This window comes from Perca fluviatilis, chromosome 4, assembly GCF_010015445.1.
Source record: "Perca fluviatilis chromosome 4, GENO_Pfluv_1.0, whole genome shotgun sequence".
NCBI lineage: Eukaryota > Metazoa > Chordata > Actinopteri > Perciformes > Percidae > Perca > Perca fluviatilis.
The window spans coordinates 27,941,413-27,966,755 of record NC_053115.1 but is presented as its reverse complement, the minus strand read 5'-3'; the positions used below and the strand labels follow the sequence as shown (position 1 = coordinate 27,966,755).

The 25,343-nt window shown below is 42.0% G+C and overlaps 3 protein-coding genes across 3 annotated transcripts; 1 reads left to right on the top strand and 2 right to left on the bottom strand.

Moving 5' to 3' along the window:
• Nucleotides 1-361: 361 nt before the first annotated feature.
• c4h1orf158 (chromosome 4 C1orf158 homolog) lies at nt 362-2,197 on the bottom strand. Its single transcript, XM_039796541.1, has 4 exons — nt 2,053-2,197; nt 1,457-1,567; nt 921-1,095; nt 362-657 (listed from the first exon to the last, which is right to left on the bottom strand). The coding sequence occupies exons 1-4, from the start codon at nt 2,161-2,163 to the stop codon at nt 362-364; spliced, it is 693 nt and encodes a 230-aa protein (XP_039652475.1). The 5' UTR covers nt 2,164-2,197.
• Nucleotides 2,198-2,661: 464 nt separating this feature from the next.
• aadacl4 (arylacetamide deacetylase-like 4) lies at nt 2,662-6,031 on the bottom strand. The gene is made up of 4 exons (XM_039797398.1): nt 5,855-6,031; nt 5,217-5,442; nt 3,574-3,637; nt 2,662-3,468 (listed from the first exon to the last, which is right to left on the bottom strand). The coding sequence occupies exons 1-4, from the start codon at nt 6,029-6,031 to the stop codon at nt 2,685-2,687; spliced, it is 1,251 nt and encodes a 416-aa protein (XP_039653332.1). The 3' UTR covers nt 2,662-2,684.
• A 2,217-nt stretch (nt 6,032-8,248) lies between these two features.
• Nucleotides 8,249-18,454, top strand: dhrs3b (dehydrogenase/reductase (SDR family) member 3b). Its single transcript, XM_039797397.1, has 6 exons — nt 8,249-9,090; nt 13,763-13,906; nt 14,238-14,357; nt 14,771-15,009; nt 17,733-17,858; nt 17,971-18,454. The coding sequence occupies exons 1-6, from the start codon at nt 8,896-8,898 to the stop codon at nt 18,053-18,055; spliced, it is 909 nt and encodes a 302-aa protein (XP_039653331.1). The 5' UTR covers nt 8,249-8,895; the 3' UTR covers nt 18,056-18,454.
• Nucleotides 18,455-25,343: the final 6,889 nt, after the last annotated feature.

The window sequence follows — 25,343 nt, the reverse complement described above, 5'->3', positions numbered from 1 at the left end:
GCCTCAATACCCAGGTCAGCTCTGGCATCAACACTCGTTTCATTTATTTATTTATTTTCCACAGTGAATCTAGGGTAATACTAACAGCCAATTCTGAGTTTCAAGTGTGCAGAGAGAAGGCAAATTTGCATGTAATTATCCTCTGGAAGGTCGGACATAATTCATAGCCCCATCCTTGCACACACATGCACAGTAAACATACAGTCGTCCTCACAACGACAAAATGAGAATCATGTTTAATTTACTTTTACCAAATTGTTTACTTTGTTACTTTTTTTTTTACATGCAGCTGACTAATACAAAAGAGCAACAACCACACAGCAGCAGCACTTCTAAATGAATAAGCTGCATGCGAGGCAATTCAAGAACCACATTGTTGTCTCTCTGCCAGTTGTGATTGTGGAGGTTGACTCAAACAATGATCTGGGATTTGTAGTAGCGAGTGCTGCCTCAGATCCAGGTCCTTATTGTTGTGATTGGCTGCATGGAGGTGGCTGGACAGCATGCGTGAAGCCCTGGCAAAGCGGCTCTGGCAGAAGGCACTAAGTGGGTGCTTCTGGTATGCTGACCTATACACAGTCAGTGACGGGAGGTGTGACTGCTGCTTTTCCAAACGGTGCTTTGTGGACCGCAGCGGGCCAGAGTTGGTTGGAAGGGCTGTAAAGGAACACAGAAGAGAAAGTTAACTGTCACATTACTGCAGCCATTAATTACACTGGTGACTGATTTGGAAAAATAAAAGGCATCTGGGGCCAGGAGTTAATTGTTCATGAACTGCTGATATCTTTCGTCCATACAAAATTCAATGTGGCAAAGTATTTGTGCTCTGCAGTGGTGCTGGGATGCTTTAATATGTAATTTCCCATGTATAATCTGTACCTTCAGGCAGCGGTGGCATGACACTTTAAAACTGGTCTTACCAGAAACTGGCCGGTCAGACCTCTCAAGCTGCCATGTCAAGCTGTCTGGATGCCCGGGCAGCAGAGTGGGCAAAGCATTGGTATGTTTACACTGGTATCTCTCTTCAGAGTGCGTGACCAAGTAATTAGAGGATGGCGGGCCACAGTGGGCAAATAGCAGCTTGGATGGAAGCCCCTGGAAGAAAATACAAAGTAGTCTTGACGTAGCCTGTATGCATTGGCCTTCACTGGATTAAGATATAGAGGGCATGACCTATTCTTTTACAATAATCTTCAAGAGGCTCACCATGTGACAGCAGCAAATAGCTCTAACTAGCCTTTAAGTGCCTGTAGGACTGATGATTTCACACATTTTTCATGACTGCTGAGTCTGACCAGAAACTTTCTTTCATAAAGAGTTTTATCACAGGCCTTTATCTTGGTTGTCAATAATATGCAGAAGTGGCCACAATCTGGAGAAGAAATCCCTGACTCGCAGGGTTGTGACAGGCATTCAATTGGTGTTAATGCCATGAATGAGCAGTTAAAAGGCTGACCTCAGCTCTCAGCAGGGCAGATCGTCTCTCAAAGACGTCTGGCTTGAAGTCCCAGTGGGGCCGGTAGTCTACACGGTTGGTGCTGTTGGCTGTCTGTGGCTCCCGAGTGAACTGTGTCAAATAGAGTAAACAGACATTGCAAAGAAGAGTGAGGAAGTGGGGAGGGGGCAATAAAGCGACATGAGCCCAGCGCAACGATCAGCAAAGCTCACACTTCACTATCGATCTGCACTGTTGTACAATGTTTCTCAAGTCATTTCTCCTCTCAGATCGTGAACTAGCAGTCCGTGGCCGAACCTCACGTCGATGCAATTAGTCTCCAGCTCGAGCCTCTCCCACCAGGAGGCTGTGCTGAGGTAGCTGAACTGAGGCTGCCTAATCACTTTGCTATAGATTTGACTACCAACTGAGGTGCTACAAAAACCCTTGGCAGGCTGCCAGCCACTGGTGTGACAGTATGTTTTGTATCCGCAGTAAGAAAAAGCATGGATAGTCTGTGATCTCATTCAATTGAAGTTGTATGTGCTTAAATCCGACCATTGTATTTTGACACTGGCATAAAATGGAAATAGACAATGAGCAGACAAAATGCCTACCTGAAGTCTTTCTTCCGCCCAGTTGCCTACCAGCACTTTGTTGGCATACTTCTGCTCTATCCTCCAGCCGGTTTGGGCCCATTTATCCTGCACAGTCCCTGTTTGGTGCATGCTTTACCTGGTGTCAAACGTACCTAACCAGGGAAATCTGAAGTCCTGTTAGAAGAACATGGTTAAGCTAGTCAAACATATAGCATGTAGGCACATTCACCTGACCCCATAACTGCACAGGCAGTGGAGGGGAAATAGAAGAGCTCTGTTGCTATGGATACAGCAAACACTGAAAGGAGAGGCAAGCATAGTATAGTGGAAGCAAACCAGTGATGTCTTACATCTGAGTTAAAAAGAGATACATATCCGAGTGCATGACATTTACCTTTCAGCAGCCTACGCTATATTGTTAAAATGTTGCCAGAAACTGTTTACTTTGTGTCCTCCGGCTACTTTTTCATATTTGCAACAAAACAGGTTTTGTTTATTGATTTATGTGGGTGTTTTTGTGGGTGTTTTTTTTTTGTCTTCTGTGAACACTTTAATGAAGAAGAAAACTCTGTGACTCGAGGCACGTTTTGTTTATTAAAATGTTAAACAAAAGGGAAAGTAGAATAAGGTACATGGCATGATCATGATCTTCACAGTGTCTTCATATAGTCAACGACACTATCCACGACCTGCGCTGCAGAGGGAAAAGTGAGCCAGCCCTGTTTGAAAAAGTTAATCATGCCATGAAAACCGTCCATCACATGTCGCCAGGTGACATCCTTTTCAAAGTCCAGCAGCCGTTTCCTGTAAAGAATCCCATCATCCCTCAGGACGTCATACTCGCAGGTGAGTATGAAGGTAGGAGGTGTTTTCTCAATGACAGCATCTTCCGCCAATAAAGGTGAGACCTCATGTTCCAAACCAGCTTTGATCGCGTGATACACCTGCCCGTCATATTCTGGGGTTGGGTGCTCGCTGAAACCCCGCGCGAGGAACTCAGGAGGAAGGTTGGAAGGGGCGAGCCAATCCTCGTAGCGTGGCTTGAGCTCAGTGGGGACATGGATGCCTTCCAACACGTCCTGGCACACAGACATGTCCCCATTGAGGTACTGCAGGAAGTAGAACACCATACGGCCACGAAACAATATGGGCACAGCATGATTTTGCTGGTATGAGGGCAGGTTGAAATCTGCCATCTGCAGGGCTGGGTAGACGAGGACCTGAGCGCAGGGGAACGGCAGATGCCCGACCTCTCTCCCCGCCAGCCTTTGGCACAGTGCTGCTGCCAGGTTAGCCCCAGTGCCGTCGCCTCCGACTGCCACTCTGCGAGAGTCCACGCTAAACTGTGCCTCAGCCACAGACAGGAAGTGACACGTCGCGGTCTCACAATCGTCCAGCTGGGCAGGGTACCTGTGCTCAGGGGCTAATCGGTACCTGAGAGGGGTGAGAGGGACGACAGAGGGATAATATGATGAATTCTGGCTATTTGGAAGGCGAAATAAGTTTGGGCTATTTACGTGCATTAAAAATGTTCAGTACCCAACAGAAACCACAGTGGTGTCCGACTCCTTGGCGATGTGCCGGCAGACTTCATCAACAGAATCTGTTCAGGATTCAGAGGGCATCACAGTTAGCAGAAGATGGGGTCTTTTATAAGAAGCAACCAAGCACTGCAGACGGAACATGACAACCTTTGTTTCCCTCTCTACCGACACGCATCTCCTTTTGTGTATTCAGAGAGCATACTATTATTTAAGAAATGAATTGGATTAAATAAACATGAACATATCCAGAGATGCAAGCCTACTATATTTAAGTACAATTTTGTAGATAATTTAAGTAATTCTATATTTTGCAACTTTCTTTGACTACACTATTTCTCAGAGGAAAATATAGCATTTTTTGTACTCTTGGTTGGCTTTTAGTTTCTGCTTTCTTTGCAGATACTTAACATTCAAAAATGTAGCGGTTCTTAAAAAAAATGTCGTGAATTGTTAAATATCCAACTTCCCAACAGCATATAAAGTAGCCAGACTTTAGCACGAACTGGACACATTAATAATACAGGATGTTATTTGGAGAGAAAAGACATGAACCACACATGTTTGTGGAAGAGACTGCACACTCGACCCATCTTTCTTTTTCACAGTAAATTAATACATCAATAATTTCAAGGCTCAGTCCTTAAGCGACATATAAAATAAAGGGTAGACCTGCTTTTATAAACTATACTATTATCCCCAAAAGCAGTGATAGGCAATTCGATACATGACCTTACACAAGACAACACATAAATATTCATTAGTTTCTGATGCAATTGAAAGTCCAGAAAACTGGCCTACATCAGTTGACTAACACAGGTGTGTTCACATACATAAATGATAATTCTACTATCTATATGTTAACCTTTTTGATTATGTATGTGAATATATTTCATTTATATAGTCAAATGATACTTATAGTAGTTTTAAATGCATCACAAATTGTATTTTCTACATAATGTAATTTCAAGATTCAAGATTCAATACTACCAAGTAGGGATCGACCGATATGGATTTTTTAGTGCCGATACCGATTTTTTTTTCATCATCCTTAGCCGATGACCGATTTTCTTGAGCCGATATTTGGAGCCGATACTGCTTTTGCTCCCTGAATTTACATCATAAAAATGTAAACCCTGCCACACTAGATTTGTTTTCTGAATCTGTTCTGCCATTTCTTTAAAAATAATAAACAAAAACACAGATCAGTGTCACTTCTGCAATCATCTTACCTTCATATCACCCAAATTATGTGTGCAATGTGCATCATATGGATGGGTGCAGCGTCTCCGGCAACACAGAGCTGCCTGTGGACGCCTGTCTGTAAATAAAAAAACTGTCGGCGAATGCAGCAGCCGCTGAAATCGCAAATATTGGCCCAATATATTGGCCGGCCGATAAAATCGGTCTATCACTACTACCAAGTTGCTAGGAATATGGTGCAGTGTGCGCATTACACAAAAAAACAAAGCATTCGTAGCAGGACAGTCCATAATCGTTAAAAAAACATGTAGACACCCCCCACACACACACACAAACACACACAAACAAATGCATACTATTTATCCGATAATAAAATAAATACATTTTTTTTTTTTAAATCATCATTTTCTACTAGTAAATGATGTGAACTTTGTGTACCTATGTTGCCCAACACCCATCCTCCTCCATGAAAATACACAAGACCTCTTCTCAAGCCCTCGCACACACTGGTGGGTTCATAGATCCGCACTGGAACCTCAGAGAACTTCAGGTCCTTCACTCGCAGGCCCACAGGAACTGGATTTAAGCGAGTCAGAAAACAGGCCACAAACCATCGGATAAAGCTGACCTGATGGCAAATACCCAGGCGATGTAGGATCCGGCCCTTTTATGGAGAGGAATCAGAACAAGAGAAATGAGAAATGTTACAATTGAAAACAATGTGATCTTGATAGCTAAAGTCAAAGTAAAAAGTTATTCTCACTGAGAGACCATATTTACTGTGACAACTTCAAAGAAGGGGAACGCATGACCTTGCCTTTTTTACACCTTTGTTAGACTTGATTTCTTATCTCAAGTTTCTCTGATCTAAGCTTTATCAGTTACTGGAGGACAAAGAAAGGACAGCCTTCTTTGACAAAGGCCTTTTTTTTAATGCACAAGCAGAGGCATTATCCTTTACACTATAATAATATCTTAATTCAATAATCAACAAAAGTGAAATATACCACAAACAGAACATGAAGGAACACAACATAATAAGCATGGACATTTTTATAGATGCTGTAGATACTCACCACAATTGCTATGCCAACAAACAAGCCATGAGCCATGTGCAGTCTCCCACTATTTGCAACTCCTCGAGGAATGTCTGAATTCATCAACTCAGAGTACACAAGTCCAATTACCAGAAGGAGGAAGGCTGCAACAAGAGCAGCAAAGCCAATTATAAAAATTGCCCAGCCAATGTCCATGGTTTTGTTGGTGTGCTCTGCTCAAGGTAAGTCATTAGGAGTAAATGTTTTATCTACCTGCTTTCAGCCTCTTTGCACCCCTCCCACTTCTGCGTGCAATGCATTTTGACCTTGTTTTCACTTAATGACATGTGGCTACCTGTTGCCCAGGAAAAACTAATGATATTCTTGAACGTATTTCATGGCTGTGTAGTCAAAGTAATTACTGTACATGTTTTCCTAAGAATCCAAGTTGTTTCACTATGGAATATTGCACTATATTTTGATGTTAATAGAGCAGTTTTGTATTTACTCATACATTTCCATAGTAATCATTAAGATGCCTTTCAATCCCTAGCGATATTTTCTCAGATATCTTTTTTAGTTGAAATGTTATTAGGGATTTCCCATGACAGACAGACATACAAGAAAGACAGTACGACAGTACGATTACTTGGCTATCACACGGCCAAAGACAATCAGATATATCAAGGTTGTTTGGTGGTTTTCCTGCTTTCTTTCATGGCCCTTGTGTTGAGGAAGCTCTGCTGCTTACAGCTGCACTCGGCACAGAGTGGCATTTTAATTGTCTGGTATCTAAGGGAAGGAAATGTTCAGAGATGCTCCGAGTGAAGGCTGACTAAGAACAGCCTAATCTGAACTTTCACGACTGATCTGTAGATGGCAGTGATAGCATGAGTATAAATAAACAGTGCCTTCTGAAATATACACTGTTTACATTTTTGCATTCTAGATGCAGCCTAAACCCATTTGCCTCTCGCTTCAATGCATATCTTTGGACTTTTTTTTCTTGTTTCTGCCAATCCACTAAATCTAATTTCATTTCAGCTGAGATTACTTTTGGTTTGGTATGAGCTTCCAGTGCAACGTGACTTTGGGTTCACATTTTGTAAATCTCAGAAATTTTCCAAAATGAAGACAGCATCTGGAGTCATGTTGTCTTGGAGTTTTCAGCAGCCCTCGAGAGCCTCTCTGCCTTCCCTAAGTAGCTGAGCCCAGCACAAAGCAACCATTGTGAGGCTGCTCTTTAAACCCATCCCAGTTGCTGAAAAAGCCCTGCATTCAGCGATACCCAGTAAAAATCACAGTGCCAGGGCCAAAAATCACAGACTGGAATCTTGTCTGAGGCTCATGAATTCATAGGATTTGTTTAGGAGGTATTCACGCGGTTTTCTGTTTGTCACCCTGCCAAGCTTCTGAGACTGGGCTGACCTATTTTCCAAATTGCACTGTCACACATAACGGAAAGATGTAGTCTGCTTCAAAAACACCAAATGTTACCGCAAAACAAATTGGGTTCCAACAACTGATGTGGCTTTGCACATAGGAAATCGATACAAATGTAGTTTGTAATGTAACGTACATTATGAGGCTACACATATTTGTTTGTCAGCATCCAAATATTGAGGCTGGAGAGAGCAGAGATCCATCAGCGGATGTGCTTGTCAGTATGAGATTTTAACCCAGATTGCCCAATGTAAAGGTGAGCACATCAAACATGTTCCAGTTCTTGTATATTCTTTATCATAGATAGATAGATAGATAGAGAGATAGATAGATAGATAGATAGATAGCCTACATGCTAAATCTTTTTTTAAATATACAAGAACTGAAAATGTTGAATGTGCTTACCTTTACATTGGGCAATATGAGTTTACATCTTTATCTATCTATCTATCTATCTATCTATCTATCTATCTATCTATCTATCTATCTATCTATCTAGCTATCTAGCTATCTATGGCCAACCAATTTTGGGGGGTCCGTGTTATGGTGTGTGTGTTATGGTTACAATTGTCAGGTTTCTCAGCTGTGTGTTTGTTTATTAGGCTACTACTACTTAGCTGATTCACTGTTTGTTTGCTTATGTCTTCACTTAATTAATAGGGGGGCCGCTGACCTCACTTATGTTTATGAATCCCTTGACCAAATAGCCCCATCTGGCACTCTTACATGAGAATAGTTTGGTTGTTGATTTTGCATTGACTTCGAACTGTCAGTGGAACCCGTGATCTAAACATTGGCATTGTTATTCTGCACGTCATGCGACGAGGTTAAGTTAATAAAGTGAAACTTTCCCAAACAAGATTGGGCACCCACCTGGGACGCAGCGGTGCGACCACTGGGGGGCCCTGGACCACAGATTGAGAACCACCTCTGTAGACACACGAAGGGGGTGGGGGAAGAGGCAAGTACGCAACCACTCTGGGCAGACGGGCTCTGGAGCAAAAATATTCATCCACTTAACATGTCAATCAGGATTAATGCCCATACAAACCTCCCCTTTAGGTTCATCCAGGGCTTTTCACTAGTGGAAGTACCGAAGCCAGGGCAGAGGCGGTGATATATAAGGCAGGACAGGACAGGACAGGACAGGACAGGACAGGACAGGACAGGACAGGACAGGACAGGACAGGACAGGAACACAACAGTAAAAGCCCAGCGGGTTCAGTAGCGCACATCAAGGAGCGCCGCCTGGACTTCACGTCTCTGCGTCTCTACCAAAGGTTGACAGGCGTATGACTGATCACTCACTCACTCACTCATCTTTAGAGCGTGATGCACGTCGACTGTCATGTCCGAGCTCCTTGAAGTCACACACTTCTGCTCTTTTTAATATTCCATCGCCAGTGGATTACTCATGCAACAGTTTCTGAGGCTGCAGATGAGATTGTTTGCATGTGGATAAACTTGCAGGAGCTCGCAAGTCGCTGCCCCGGCACTGTTGGGAGGGGATATCAGTGTGTGTGTGTGTGTGTGTGTGTGTGTGTGTGTGTGTGTGTGTGTGTGTGCACGTAAACTTGCAGCGTAAACATTATAGGCTATATAGCCTACTTATCGGCTGCCCGCGAGCACTTTTCGAGATGGATTTGAAAAGCGCGTGTCGCATGTGTCTTTTCCCCGTTCAGATGCTCTATTACATACTCAAAGCAAGTTTGTTTTCGCTGTTGCCGAGCACAAGGAAGGACCTGACCAAAGAGGTGGTATTGATCACCGGTGGGGGACGAGGCATCGGGCGGCACCTGGCCAAAGAGTTTGCCAAGCAGGGGGCCAGAAAGGTAATTTCATCTATAGACAACTTGTTGCGACCACATGCCACATTGCTCCTTCCACTCCTTAGCAAAGACATGCATCAGCAAGTTATGTTTGTGGCATGCTTCCGTTGTAGGTTTACTTTGTGTCAAAACCAGCAGTAGTAATTGGGCAGCCTGAATCCCCCCCCCTCCCCGCCTCAGGTAGCCTGCTCAGTCCTGTCCACCCTGCCCCATGTGTGTTGTTGCTCCACTGTTCTATGAAAGCAGGGATCATAACCGCTTGGTCCAGTGAGACGAAACACTGCCCTCAATTTTGGTTGAGTATTGCACAACAGCTTGGGTCAACCAGAGGGCAGGTCTGGGCAGCCTTTATGGCTGATTGATGTGATTAAGTGCAACACTAGGCTGACATCCACCCTGCTAAAGGTCTGGCTGATTCTGGTATGACTGACATGTCTAGAAAGTGTATTATCGTATTGTATAAGATTTAGGCTGTGTTAAAGGCATTGACTGTGTATGTGTGTGTGTGTGTGTGTGTGTGTGTGTGTGTGTGTGTGTGTGTGTGTGTGTGTGTGTGTGTGTGCTCGTGTGCATAAAGTGTCAGCCCTGCCTATTACCCTATTATAGTTTGTTAAGCATGTGTTGATCAGTCTGCACTGTTACAAAAATATGGCAACATAGCACAACACCAGAAATAATAATAAAAGCCAGATTATGTTTTATTTTCAAGGCCTTTTATGGAGTGTATGCAACACTAAATGAACAAAACAACCTAACAAAAAGGGGTTAGGGAGGAACTGATTACATTATCTTGGATTAGTCTAATGTACAAATGTCTGTTACAGTAACTGAAATGCATTGTATTCAGATGACATCTTAAAATGGAATTTTAACTATGATTCATCATTGTGTTTTTACAGCTGAATTGTGAAGGTGATTTGTGCATGCTCTCACACATGTTTCCATTATTCTTTAGAATAGAATCAACTGTGTTCTATTGTTCTATGGATTTTAATGTTAAGGGGATCCAAAAGTTATCTGATTACATTACTTAATCAGATAGAGTTAGACCGATCCATTGGATGCAGTGTTTGCGAGCCCAACATGTATAATTAAAATTCTCACAGGAAATCAGTTTAAAATCTATTCATCCAGTCCTGCCAATTTCAGAGAATCCCCCCACTCGTCAAAACCATGCACCCTCCCATCTCGCCCACTCTCCCCATCCCTCACCCCCCTAACAAGGAGCCGTCACATGGGCCTGAAATGCTCCAGCGGCTACATAGAAAAGTTCCTCATCGCTGCAGGTCAGGCCAACCTCCGTTCCCATCATCATTTCCACCTACGGTTTGTCTACCAATCCAGTGGGGGAACATTACACAGCTGAGTGCCTGATGAGCCACTGGTGTCCCTTTAGCAGTAATGTGTTAATACAGAGTAGCTCTATTTTTGATCACGTCAGATGGGAGTTATCATTGCAAATGGAAGAAAGTGGTAGTAATTTCCCTGGTAGGAAGCGTTGAGCAGCCCAGCTGAAAGCTGCAGGTTGTAATTATCTGTACATGTGTGACACAAGCCCCACGTCTCATGCTCTCTTAACGCGCAATTTTAGCAGCTTGAAAACATTGCTAAAAGCTGAATGAAACACTAACTGCCTCCCTCTGTCTTTCAATGCCATTTCCTTGGGGAATGAGCAAGAAGAAACCAGTGGGTTTTAAAAGCTTTACTTTGCAGCTGCACAACAAAGGATGTCACCATGCTTTTCAGCACCCCATTGTTGGGTATTATCTAGGTGTGAAGGCTTTGAAAACAACACCTGTGGTAATGTGTATGACAATTACTCCCTGCCTAAAGACATGCTAAAAGGAAATAGGACGGTAATTATGAATAGGGCTAACCTCTACGAACTTGCGCTCACCCCAGTTTGAGCCCCTTTGTGATTGGCAGCCGGAATTTCCTTTTACCTCTCTTTTGGGGTGGGGGGGGTCCCGGGGGAAAAAAAAAAAAAACCCCCCGAAAACAGCGATGGAGAGCCGGGGACTCAGGAGGGGAGCCAGGTCTTCTAGTGTGCTGTTTGGGGTGGGGGGGCGGTGGGGGACCGTTGCAGAGCAAAGCTCTGAAACAATAAACCAGACCAAAGTATTTTCACACACGGCATCCAAGTTCAGAGCACTGCGAGAGGGTTTCAGAACAATGCCAGTAAATAGTTGACAGCTAAACAGCATATTTCTTCAAAGCTCCATTTCTAAGTACTTTTCAGCATTCACTTTAGAAGAAAGGGTTTTGCAGAAAACATTGGGTTTTCCTGTGGTTGTAAACATTACGTAAAGGGATCACTGCGAGGGAGATGAATCAAACCGGGGCACTGACAACAGGTTTGTGTGAGTGGGTGTGCGTGTGTGTGTGTTGTGCTGGAGGCGGGAAGCACACTGCTCCCAGCTGGGTATTGCCCTGCAACTGACCTGGCTGTCTCCGCAGTAATTAGACAGCGGCAGGCGACTGCCTCCTGAACTCCTGCTGCCCCCTCTGTGTGCCGCCTCTCTGCTGGCCCATACAATGGGTGTGAAAAGGAGGGTTCATACCCACCCATACATTCAGATCTGAGAGATAAAGTATCACTGTAATTCAGCTGGCGCTACTGGAGACACGGAGGCATACACCACAGCCAGTGGCATCTGCGCTCGCTCTGAAAGTCTTGCCGTCGTTTTTAGAGAGTTTTTACTTACAGCGTGTGTCAGTGGTGGAGGAAGTATTTAGATCCTTTACTTAAGTAAAAGTACTAATACCACACTGTAAAAACTACTCCTTTACAAGTAAAAGTCCTGCATTGAAAGTGTTACTTAAGTAAAAGTACGTTAGTGTCTTCTGGAAAATGTGCTTAAAGTACTCAATGCAGAAAACTCCTCACATTTTAGAAAACTGGAAATGATCAAAACAGTTTTTAATTGGCTAATCCTTTCAGCTGGATTAGTAGGCCTGTACTGTATATTGTTGGGTAGTTTAGTTTATAATAAACCATCGTACTTTATAAACTACATGTGTTTCGTGTGCAAAAATCTTAATTTGTAAAGCAACTAGTAACTAAAGCTGTCAGATGAATGTAGTGGGGTACAAAGTACAATATTTTCCTCTGAAATGTAGTGGAATAGAAGTAGAAAGTGGCATTAAAAAATAGACTCAAATGTAGTACAAGCGTCTCAAATGTTTACTTAAGGTACTTGAGTACATTTACTTAGTTACATTCCAGCACCGTGCGTTGTGTTGACATTAAGTCCTGGTAGGCATGCCCAGTTCAAACAGTCACTTCTTTATCACTGATAGCGTGGGGGGCTTCTGCAAGGTCAATTAAAAACTTGTTTTCTTACTGTTTCTATCCAGATCAGAATTTGGCCAATGCTTGTTTGTTCTGAGGGTCCTGTGTGCTGTGACAGATGATAAACCTAATTAATTAAATAACATTTTAACAGGAGAGCACAGTTTGAGTGCTGACTTTTAATGAGAGCTGTCAGCTTTGTTTGTAAGGCTCAAATCCTATTAAAAGCTTTCAGTTATTTATCAAGACCTGTCTGCCTTCACTGATTACTCAAATGGGCTTGCAAATGAAGCAAACAAAAAAACCCAATCAAAAGTAACTCAAACAAGGGCCGCTCACGGAGGGAGCCAAACCCTTATTGCTTCAGATTTGATGAAGAAATAAAGAACACGTTCAAGACTGTAAGAGCTTTACAGTGTCAATATTTCTGTTTGGTTTGCTTCTGCCACTGTTACTATCAGACATTATAGTATTACTATACCATGACATTAGCATACTGTCATTGCCAGTATGCTAATGAGCCTGTTTGGCTCTAGATAAATTCTAAGTGAATTTGAAAAGATTGGCACAGTCTGAAAGTGTCCTGTTACTGCAGGATGACAGACGTGCAAAAGACGACATGTGATCATCTATAGCTATTGAATTCTTGCAAGTGGCAAGAGACACGCTCTCTTTTGTGTGTGTGTATGCGTACACACAATCACTTTTTCTGTCTCTCACATACACAAGCTCACTTTCCAGAAGACTTTTTGCTCAAATATTAACCTTGGTCACGGGCGACCAGCCAAATCCCACACTGGCGTCCTCAGCACTTCACACATGCACTGTTTTCAGACTCCCTGACCAGAAATGACGGGGCTCATCTGCCCAACAGGCCGTGTAATCTCTTTGAGAATTTGTGTTTGAGAGATGAGGAGGGCTCACCCCCTGATTTCATTACCTTTCCCTGACCCCAAAGACTGACAGATCTAATTGCCCAATCACTAGTCCCCCACCTCCATCCAACCCCATGTTCCCTGCTCAAATGACTGGCCTTCATTTAGTCTCCGGGTGGATGAAGAGACAATTCATTCGCACAGCAACCCCCAAGCCTTTAATCTTGCTCGAAAACTATTTGTTGGAGTGAAAATGGCCTTTCTGTTCTCTGAATGAAAAGAGCATTGCTGCTCAAAGATCTCCACAGTTACACCAGGTCTCATTGCCAGAAAAATTGCGCAAAACATACGTAATGTTTTGTTGATGACTGACTGTAAAAAACAACCCTTTTTGTTCCACTTATAAGTTACGCTTCACTTGATTTGCTTCCGATCTCGGCACAGTTCCAATGCAGAGCATTTCTCTGTTTGTTTATATTCTTTTATATATCCTTTTTTTTTTTGCTAGGTGATCTTGTGGGGCCGAACAGAAAAGTGCCTCAAAGAAACTGCAGAAGAGATCTCTCTCTCAGGAACAGAGTGCCATTACTTCCTGTGTGATGTGGCCAATCGGGAGGAAGTTTACAAGCAAGCCAAGGTGGTTAGAGAAAAGGTACGCCAGCTTCATATTTGTTATAAAGAGATTTCTACATACACAAAGAAAATGTCAAGAAAACACATCATAAACACGTCGAAATGTCGTGAAACACATCATAAAATTGTTCTCTGTGATGCCTCTGTCTCCACTGCTGTATGTATATTGGCTCAGAGCTGCTCTGTCTCCCATCTGGTGTATAGATTACACTTCATCTGAAATATCTGAATAAGAGAGCGGAATATTGCTGACAGCTCTGGAGCAGCGCAACTGTATTATCTCAGAAAGCAGACAGAGAACACATAAGATCTTTGACAGTGTTTTTTCTTGTTGTGCTTTTTAATCTCAGGTGGGAGATGTTACAATATTAGTGAACAACGCAGCTGTAGTCCACGGCAAAAGTCTGATGGACAGCGATGACGACGCCCTTCTGAAATCCCAACACATCAACACCATGGGACAGTTCTGGGTAAGGCTTGCAGAGACTAAAGCAGAGGCAGTTTGCATGCAGAAGTTAGGGGAATTCCTCCTAGCAGATTATGCTTATCATTTTCATATTTTGATACGGTAGACTTGTCAATCACGACCGCTATTATGGCAGGTTAAGTGGGGTATTTCCAAATTGCCTCTCAGCCCCTGAAACATCAGAAGGATTTTGAAACTCATGGCTCATTTTTATTTTAAATGGACTTCAAAATCATATGCAGACAGAAATGCAATTATCATCCCAATGGAAATGGAAATTGAATCTGTGGTTACACTGTGGGTCTGTTTCTCTTTTGTGTTCTGTTCTTTTTACTCTAAATATATATTCACCTTCTATTTCCACGCTTCAATCCTCCTTGTCTTCATACGCCCCTTTGTTTTCTTTCTTCATCCCAGACTACAAAAGCCTTCCTGCCTCGGATGCTGGAGCTGCAGCACGGCCACGTAGTGTGCATAAACTCCATCTTGTCGCAGTCTCCCATCCCTGGGGCCATAGACTACTGCACCTCCAAGGCCTCATCGCTGGCCTTCATGGAGAGTCTGACGCTGGGCCTGCTGGACTGTCCCGGCGTTGGCTGCACCACTGTGCTTCCCTTCCACACCAATACAGAGATGTTCCAGGGCATGAGAGTCAGGTAGTTAAAGATGCTTTGTGTAATTGGTTTGTATTGTTTGCCAACCTAGCGGCGTGGTTCTAGGGATGGCAATGCCGGTCCTTAGGTCCAATCATTCCACCACTTTGAGAGTGAAATATCTCAGCTACTATTGGATGGATTGCCCTATTGTGTACATTCATGTACACAACAGAATGAATCCGACTGACTGTAGGGATCTACTGACCTTTCCACTAGCACCACTGTGAGGTTGTGGTTCAGAGTGGATATCTTGACAGTTATTGGATGGATTGCTGTGAAATTAGCTATATAGTGATATTCAAGGTAGGGCTGGGCGATATGGAAAAAAATAAATATCACGATATTTTTTACCAAATACTTTGATATCGATATTGTGACGATATTGTAGGGTTGACTATTGGTGCTTTCACAAAATATTTACACAATGAGAGTTTTGATAAATAATCATCAGTAATGTGGCTATAATGACTGAGTGGTTAAAGGCAAATAATAGAACAGCTAGAACAGTCTGGTAAGTTCCAAATGACCTCACTTTACTGTAATGCAGACTTTAAAACCAGGAAAAGACAACACACAGTGTCATATATTGATATTACAATATCCAAAATCTGAAACGATATCTAGTCTCATATTACGATAACTATATAATATTTATATATTACCGAGACATCCTTCTGACTTTTCATCTAGCGCCACCATTAGGTCCAAATTTTTACTTTGCAGTCAAATAGCTTGTCATCTGCTTAAAGGATTGGCACACAATTTTACATAGACGTTCATGGTTCCCAGATAATGTATGGACTTTGGTGACTTTTCCTCTCTAATGAGCTACTCCCAAGTAGATCATAATTAAAGACAGTCACAGTGCTGGGAACCTCCAAAGTGTGACTTTATTCAAAAAGGTAACTCATTCCCTCATATTATGTTAAGGGTCAATTTGACCCATTTGCGTTTTTGTGTTGACAAAAATACTGGTTAACCTATCTTTTTCTTCATGAAATTGTATGACATTTCCTCATTTAGGGTCATGAACTTGTTCATTAAATCTGGACACACTGATGTGTAGTGGAATGTCGATTCAGAGTTTATATACAAAGAGGATGTTGCGGGTCATTTTGACCCAGAGACTTTCAACACCCATTTAGAACCGTGTGTGTGTGTGTGTGTGTGTGTGTGTGTGTGTGTGTGTGTGTGTGTGTGAAAATGCTTGTCCTCTTCACTGTTGCAATGTCATCTCTTTGACACGTACACTACAAAATGAGCTCCAAAAGATTTGCAACTGAAGAAGTTTTAGCACAGATTTTTGATGGTAATAGTGATGTAGAGGAAGAGGTTTCAGAGTCAGAGGATCTTTCAGAGACCGAGGCCAATGCTATTGACGATCCGGATTGTGAACTTTTCTATGATTAAGAGGATTAAGAGGACCAGTCTTATGTGCTGTCTACATCAGCTGAAAAAAATGGGCAGCAATCATCCTCAACAGAAAGGACCTGGACAGCTAAAGATGGTAATATAAAATGGTCAACATCACCACACTGAAGCCAAGGCAGTCAAAATGACTCCAAGCCCCACAAGATTTTCTGCCACACTAGTTGATGATATTCAATCACCATTTCATCTCTTCATATCCCAACCAATAGAGAGGATCATACTGGACATGACCAACTTGCAGGGGAGGTGTGTAGTTCAAGAGAAATGGAAGCCACTGGATCAGATTGACTTGCATGCATACATTGAAATCCTGATATTAGCTGGAGTGTACAAGTCAAAGGGAGAACCAACTGTCAGTCTGTGGAATGAAGAGAGTGGAACGCCAATCATTCAAGCAACAATGTCTCTGGAGTCAATTCGTACGATAGCTCGGGTGTTCCGCAACACCAGCGCTGGTCGACGTGAAAGAGACAAACTAGCTGCGATCAGAGATGTATGAGATAAATGGGTCGAAATTTGACCTGTCTTGTACAATCCTGGTCCCCATGTCACTGTAGACGAACGCCATGTTCCATTCAGGGGGCGATGTCCCTTCTGACAGTACATACCCAACAAGCCTGCCAAGTATGGCATCAAAATATGGGCATCCTGTGATGCCAAATGTAGCATGGAATATGCAAGTGTATACCGAAAATATTTTCACTAAATAATTGGTAAAAATAGTTTTGGGGAAAAAAATGTTTGTGATGAGGAAAAAAACTTTTATTTTGAGTGTATTTTGAGTGTATTTTGAGTGTATTTACACCGTACGGGTCATCAATGCAATTTTTTTTCAACATAATACGAGGGTTAAGGAATTCATTGATTTATTAATTTGTCATCAGTCTGTCTGCCCCCCTTGAGGCCTTTAAAGATGACAATGAACCTTGATGCTTTAAACCTTTTTAATAGTGCTGAACGGTGTAAGGTGCTTTGCATGTATAACACAGAATGTTCTTGTATAGGTGTATGAGTACACCCAACCTTTCACATTGTTGTGTACTAGCTTTTAGAAACATCAAAAACATTTCACGCTCATTTTGGCAGCTCACACCAACAGATCTAAACTTTGTTGCTATGTTGCCATTAAAAGCATGTCTAGTTTGCTAAAGCGGGATTTGTTTGCACTGTAATTTCAACCTACAATGTCCACCAACTGGCTTGTTATGCGGAGTGGATACACCTTGAACATGCATTCTTGGTTTCATCAGAAAGATCACTTTGTCTTAAAACTACTATATTTTATTTTGCAGGTTTCCCCTGCTCTTTCCACCTCTCCGACCTGAGGTAGTTGCCCAGAGGACTGTGGATGCAGTCAGAGCTGACAAGGCCTACCTATACCTGCCCTGGACTATGCATGCCCTTGTCTTTTTAAAAAGGTAATTACAAAAAAAAATTCTCATTTAACATTTTCTTTGTTTTGTCTTGCTTTTAATGACCATAATTGTTCCATGCTTAACACTCCACCCTTGGTCTTTATGCACTTTTTAGCTTCATGCCACAAGTTTCACTTGAAGAAATCCACAGGTTTTCTGGGAGTTACACCTGCATGAACACTTTCAAAGGGAGGACATGAACCTTGATCGCACACAATGTGAGAGAGACCTCAACAGCTCTGGGGTGTACTGAAGGGAATATGGACCTTAATACGTCTGGAAGGAGGATAGAGGAGGCCCCATGATTGCGTGAAGACAAATACTTAGGGGACATGCAAGGCGGTTGCTTCTGCAGGTAGAATTAATTGATAAATTGCAGGATACACTCGGGTCCCATCTGTATGTGTGCCTATGTGTATAGTATGAAGGACTGAATGCCATTCTAACTTTGAACAGAAGCCATGCATAGGTCTGAACCAGTAGTTATTCTGGGAGGTTTTTTTTTGTGACACTTGTTTTAGCCTGTTTTTACACTTCTTTTTTTAATTCTTCTTCTTTGAATCAAAACAAGATAATAAAAATGGAGTTTTAGAGATGCACTGTGTGTCCTTTGTGCATGATGAAAGCAGAAAAAGTGAACACTTGGGAGGTACAGATTGTTTGGTGTCTGGGTTTTGACTCCCATAGCACCTTTGATTTATTCCAAGCAAGAGTGACTGTGACAGACGATGTTGTCAAAACATAAAACATACGCTTTGGAGAGGTATGTGTATTCTTGTCTGTTGCCTGCTGTCAGAAAATTGTGTAATTCTCCATAAACATATTGAACTCAAAACAAGTCTGTCAGGACCTCCTCCCACATGCAGAGTGGTCTAAACCACATTCAATGAACGAACATGGACAGGCAGAGAGAGTATTTATTGAGCCCTGAAAGAACAGCAGTCATTTTTAGACCTTAATTATTTAGGTTAAAAGTAAACATCTAAAAAAAAAGATTTCAATATGTCACATTTGGTTTTTTTTATAGCTTTGATCACTCTCATACAATCTTGCCTGCCACCGCCACACATTTTTTGGTAGTAGATCATATAAATGTGATTGGTATGAACACCAGAGGCTAATTTTCTAAAAAGAAAGGGACGATATGGAGCCTATTTCACTTTATTGCATATGAATCTGAGCATGTTCCAAGGCTTTAGCTCCAAACAGAGGGAGGGAGCTGCGTAAATTCACAATGGATGAGATGTATCAATGCTAGAGTCTCACAATAACCTTTTGATAGAGGATATTATTCAAGAAGTAGAAAAAGCATGTTCTAAAATCAGGAAGAGACAGTGTTTTTGCTCAGGATTAGATGAGAATATCAGCAGCCGATTATCTTAGCTATAAAGACTTGAAAGCAGGAGGAAACAGCTAGCCTACCTTTGTCCAAAGGTAAAAAAAAAAAAACTTCCTATGTATATGTGCTGGGAGTGATATTGGTCTTCATATCCAACTCTCAGCAAGGTAGCCTGAAATATGTTTATTGCCAAAACTATTGAACTTTTTCTTTAACTAAACTAGCCTGGTGGATACAACAGCACCTTGACTATGTCCATGGTGGGGATGTTATGGAGGAAGCCTAAAGGTAGATGTTCCATTCCTGTGTGTGTGAAAACATGTGTGTGTGAAAACATCTCTTTCCACTCCATTCATATTTTAATATATGTTACATTTTAAACATGTTGACTGAGATTGTATTAAATAAGAATACATAAAGACACCAAACTTCAAAAGGTATTGCATTTTGATATAACATCCAACTCTGAGCCTCATTTTATTTATTTTTTACAGCTGTTTCCCCCCATGCATGTAGTTAGCATAGCACCTAGCCCTAAAAAACTGCATGTATCTTTGGTCCACAGACTTTATGTGGCTCACAAAGTTGACTCAGGCTACATCTATGCACTACTACTGCTTTTGGTTTTGAAAAAAGTAATCTTGTGCTACGTTTACACCTCGCGTCCACACTACTCCGGCGTTTCTGAGCCCCTAAAACAGAGACATTTGGAAACACCGCTGCCTCCGTTTTGGTTTAAACTTTGGGGTTGCTTTGTAGTCTGGATGGGCACAGACGGAGACTTTTGGAAATGAAGATGCACGTCAGTCAGTCTTATCAGTCTTAGGTAGGCTTACATACCTTTCAGTAACAGTTCCACCTCGTTGTCGGCCCAAGCAGATATACCCTTGGTCTTAGTTTTCACCATTGTTGTTTGTCCAGAGTATTCTTTGTATTTTCAACATATAAATAGTTTTTGTGTCAAACATAGTAGTGTAGATGTAACCTCTCTGAGGCAACTTTTTGAAGGTTATTGCATTGATTAGTGTTGCACCTGTGTAGGTCAGTATATCTTTCATACTGTACCTTAGGGTAACAGTGCCTCTACTTCCTTTTAGTGCCCTGCTTGTGTGTTTGCGCTTGTTTTTCAATGAACTTAGATTTAATTTTGTGCAATCCCAGACGGACCTGAAACACCTATGCAATATTTCTTTTTTCAGTGGAAGTTCAGTTTCACATCAAGAGTGAGCAGTAAAGACCAGTGTGTGTGTGTGTGTGTGTAGGGCTGGGACGATTCGTCGACGTAGTCAGCGTCATCCATTACGTAAATGCTTCGACACAAATAATTTGCGTCGACGCGTCACTAAATAAAATAAATAAATAAAACTTGCGTGTAAATTAATTAATGTAATGCGGAACTAATGTAATGTTGGACTACTATTATACTAGGGACACTTAATCTGTAGCCCTGCCTTAGCTCTGAAGCTAGCCGAGCTCCTCCGCCTACATGCACTTTTTTGTTAGGTCGACAGTCCAGTGAGTGAGTCAGAGATAAGCAGCATGAAAGGACGAGTATGGCGAGTGGTGGCGACCCACAAGAGTTAGAGGACCCGCCAGCCTCTTTAAGATCAGAAGTTTGGGAAAACTTCGAGACTGTATGGCTGCAGCCTGGAGCCTCCCGTGTCATGTCCTCTCGTCTCATGCCAACCCCGCCTCGAAAACGTCGGTCTTCGGGTCAGTTACAGTTAGTAGGCTACAGGCGAGAAAGTGGCGGATAAGACGAGGATGTGTCGGCATTGTTCAGCAGTTGTTGGGTATGTGAGTGGAAATACATCTAACATGCTAGCGCATATCCGATGCCATCACCCAGATGTGCCAATCACTGGAACGAGACAAAAAAGAAGCTGGCCAACTTCTCCTCTCTACAGTGCTTAACCAGCCTTTAGATACAAATAATTAAAGTTAAATTTAAAGGGAGAAGAGCTTGGATGTTAAACAAGAGCTTATTCATTATTTTATCTACTGTTAAAAAAAAGCAAATACAGGCTACACTTTTTGCACTTGCTCCGTTTACTTTAAGTTTTTATTTTCTCCTGAAAGTGACTTTATTTTGTGGTTGGATTGATAGCCTACATCTGGCTCAAGGTTGCACTAAAAATGTATAACAGTGCAGTGTTAAACAATTTTTATAAATAGAGATTTGAACCTTATTGAAATTTGTTTTGTGTAAATTGTTAATAATTGAGCAATGGGAAAATAGTCACTAATTGAAAAAGTAATCGTTAGATTAATCAAAAAATTAATCGTTAGATTAGTCGACTAATCAAAAAAATAATCGCTAGATTAATCATTTAAATAGTAATCGTTTGGGACAGCCCTATGTGTGTGTACCGCCTAGTTTCCTCCAAATGTCTATAGTTACCTGACAAAGCAACCCCTGAATGAAGCTGTTGTACTTCCACCTTTCATTTGGGAATAGTCCGCCGTCCAGTGCATGAAGGCCATTCTGACAAATAAAGATGAGACCAACAGAGAGAACCAAACCTAAATTGAAGCAAAATTAAAAGTGCAGGTTATATTGCTCCACAAAAAACAGAGAGCTTTAGGGATCATGAGCTGCAATAAAAATAACTAATAAGGTTAAGGAGGGGTTGTGCTCGTTTTCACCTCACAGATGGTAGACAGTGAATCAGAACTCATTAATGTTTAATGAGATGAGCACATTGAGGTTTATCACAATAAAAGACAGGGCTGTAGTAAAAATTAAAATACTGCACTCAGCTGCATGTTTCTAAACCTCAAGGGAAGCCTGTGTTGAACTTTTTTAACAAGCTAAACCTCTTTATGATGTGACTGTCTATGATTACATTTTGAAAATATACACATACACATAAACTAAAACAGTACAGCAGGACTTGAAACATAAAACAATGTCAATGCACTATTTAGAATTACCACAGCCTTTAATAATGAACGAATGAATGAATCATTTTATTAGTGTGTCATGCATAAAACAAAATATGCACAGCCTAAACAGGCTGCTTTGTATAATATTGCAATCAGTAAAAGGATCACCTCGACATAAAGTCTCATCACTCATTCCCACCACAAAAAATGGCAGTTAATATTAAAAACGTTTGCTTTCACAAATTAAATAGGCAGAATTTCATTCCTTCTGTTTGCTTAATGATATGCTCCAATTGTTCCTCCTGAGACTGTAACTAGTATGTATAGATCAGAGCAGGGGCGTACTGGGACAAAAATTTGGCCCTGGCAATTCCTTTCCTTACCGGCCCAATTTCAGACAGGGACATTATTTGCTTTATAATTGCAAAAACCAGGCACACATAAGATTATGGCAACAGCAGCACTTACAGACTTTCATAATTAAATAATACACATACTGGAGCAATTCATAAAACCTTCAAATAAACTGCCATGGCACCATCTTAGAAAATGGAAATGCTTGCATATTTCAATCTTATTATTACATACTTAAACAACCAAAACACCAAAGTACGAAGTCATAGTGGACCAGATGCAAGCTTTCATTTTGAAAAGTAGAAGCCTGACTGCACCAGACGGGAGACTCCATGCTGCAGCCGTACAGTCATATTATCAAACTAGTGTGAAACGCCAGTGTTGCCGCATTTCTTTCTTTTATCCAGCGGCCCAAAGCGGCCCAAGAGTGCATCGGCCCTTCTGGCATTCACCAGAACTGCCAGATTGCCAGATTGCGAGTCCGCCTATGGATCAGAGCAAAGAGCAATGTTCAGTGAAAATGCAAAATGCAAATTTGGGCTTATTATCTGTAGGCCATTCTGTTTCCGTCCTTGCTGTGAGGTTAGTCATGAAGCCAATACTCTTTAACCCAAAAGAGACAATGTGCAGCATGACAATAAATGCAGATTCTCTGCTAAATATTGAACATTATGAAACCAGCCAACATTGAAGTGACACATGTAAAATGTTACTGTAAACCAGAAAGACAAGTAAACTCTTAGAGCTCTGTAAGAGTACACACACAAAGGACTTTGAAAGTTACACTTCAACCCCTCATAATAAACACCGAGGGGATATAGAGATCACAGATTCAGACACATACACACAGAGAGAGAGAGAGAGAGAGAGAGAGAGAGAGAGAGAGAGAGAGAGAGAGACAGAGAGACACCCCATATCTGAGCACAAGTCAAAGCAAGAACACACAACCAAAGGGAAACCCATGAGAGTGGCTGTAAAAGCTGTGATAGTGCCTGCTCTTTGGCTGCCAGACAAGGCTCATAAACATTCATTTGAATCCCAGCGAACCATAAATGCCCTCCTGTGTGCACTCACGATAGGGCCGCACATTGTGATCAGTAGGTGACCCGCACTGGGTGGGGAGGGGGACGGGCTCTGCCGAGAGTGAATCCTAGCCTCTTTCAGGGGTCTGTTTCTCATTCTCTGAGTGAGCTGTTACGAAAGCACAGGGAGAAGAAGCATGTTTGGATGGAACTAGGTCGGGGAGGCATGTAGTTCACGTATGCTGGAAGAGGAGGGCTAAAATGGTTGGAAAGCTCATGGGGAAGGTTCAGAGCAAGGTTAGCCAAATACTGAATAAATCAAAGCTCTTTCCCTGCTGAAGGCGCTCAGCTCCAGAGGACTTAAGGTTCGGACACATGGGGAGAAATCGGAGAGTGTAGCTGTCTTAGCTCTAGCCTATATCCACGACGTTCCTCTTCCGGGATTGCTCCGGTGCCGCCGGAAATTCCACCTGATGTCCCTTTTTTCGACCGGATGTCCATTACCTTCCGCTTTCTTTCTGTTGTAATTTTTAAACTCCGGTGGATTTATGAGGACTATGGTTAACTGCTCCTCAGATCTCCGCAGGGTAAATCCAGACACATAGCTAGACTATCTGTCAAATCTGAGTTTTCTGTTGCAAAACTTGAACAACCTTTGAAGGTACACGTTTCACCAAAACAAGTTCCTTCCCGATGTTATTTTGCAGCGGCAAGGTTGCTCTGTCCGGCGCTCATCCTGGAATGCTGTGTGGACTAGCCAGACCCTCCTCCGCAGCGTTGTGGAGGAAGGTCTGGCATGCAAGACTATCTCAGCTCTGACCACATTCTCAGGTGTCTTTGCTGAACATTTCAGTTTTTTTTTAGGATTGTTTTGTCATCTTAAAACATGTGATTATAAGTCTACAAGCATTTTCTTTCAGTGTGGCTAATTTTGAATTATTGTTGTAATTATTGTGAATTGAATCATCACCTTTGATACTGACCACAAATATGACCACAAATATGACCACAAATATGTTAAATGCAAGTTTATCTTCTCTCCAATGACAATCAAGTTTTCAATCTGAACATGTCCATGTGATGTTTTTCATGTTACAAGACATATCATGAGCTAAATAAGCAGTCAACGCCATGGCTGAGCATTTCCACCTTGGAACTGCAGTGTACCAATGACAGTCTCAGAAAACAGTGATTCAGACAGCCAGGGTTTCATCATAGACTGTATAAAAAGATGGATGAGGCATATCCAATTCCTCCCAGTCTGCACAGTAGTGATCGGGCGGTGGAGCTGTGGGATCCAATCGCGAGTCAATCATGTTTCATGACGTTCTACACCATTTTTATAGCATCAAAGCATCACAAACACTTGAACATACATCAGCGTGATCCAAACTGCAAACACTGACAGAAATCATCTTTGGGAAAAATGTATTTGACATAGATTTTCTTTTTGTGGCCCATGTCCTCTCCGCTAACATGGGGGGGCGGGGTTCATGACCTGTACTTCAGCCAGCCACCAGGGGGCAATGTTTGGGCTTCACTTTTGGGGAGCGGTCATGCTTTCATCTTTACAGTCTATGGATTTCAAACGTCACATACCTAAGGAACCAGTCCTGTCAACTTGCAAGTATTTTTCATCAGCTTTCATCAATCATTAGCAAAACGCTACTGCTTTGAGAGGCGGAGCACAAGGCCAGATCCAAAATTTCTCATTGAGGGGGAAAAAGCAGATGTGCTTCCAGCCCCTTTTCAGAGTTTTATTTTTTACTTTGAAACCAAGTTATCAAAATATAAATCATAGCAGATTATTTTCACATACTTTAAAGCGCCCATATTATGCTCATTTTCAGGTTCATAACTGTATTTTAAGGTTGTACCAGAATAGGT

Excerpts from the sequence above, each read along its gene's own strand:
- dhrs3b (XM_039797397.1), top strand. The coding sequence starts at position 8,896 with ATGGATTTGAAAAGCGCGTGTCGCATGTGTCTTTTCCCCGTTCAGATG. Across the intron at positions 13,907-14,237 it reads CCAAGGTGGTTAGAGAAAAG|GTGGGAGATGTTACAATATT; the intron begins GTACGCCAGCTT and ends TTTTAATCTCAG. Across the intron at positions 14,358-14,770 it reads ACACCATGGGACAGTTCTGG|ACTACAAAAGCCTTCCTGCC; the intron begins GTAAGGCTTGCA and ends TCTTCATCCCAG.
- c4h1orf158 (XM_039796541.1), bottom strand. The coding sequence starts at position 2,163 with ATGCACCAAACAGGGACTGTGCAGGATAAATGGGCCCAAACCGGCTGG. Across the intron at positions 1,568-2,052 it reads GGGCGGAAGAAAGACTTCAG|TTCACTCGGGAGCCACAGAC; the intron begins GTAGGCATTTTG and ends TATTTGACACAG. Across the intron at positions 658-920 it reads GTCTGACCGGCCAGTTTCTG|CCCTTCCAACCAACTCTGGC; the intron begins GTAAGACCAGTT and ends GTTCCTTTACAG.
- aadacl4 (XM_039797398.1), bottom strand. The coding sequence starts at position 6,031 with ATGGACATTGGCTGGGCAATTTTTATAATTGGCTTTGCTGCTCTTGTT. Across the intron at positions 3,638-5,216 it reads ATGGGTGTTGGGCAACATAG|ATTCTGTTGATGAAGTCTGC; the intron begins GTACACAAAGTT and ends AATCCTGAACAG. Across the intron at positions 3,469-3,573 it reads ACCACTGTGGTTTCTGTTGG|GTACCGATTAGCCCCTGAGC; the intron begins GTACTGAACATT and ends CACCCCTCTCAG.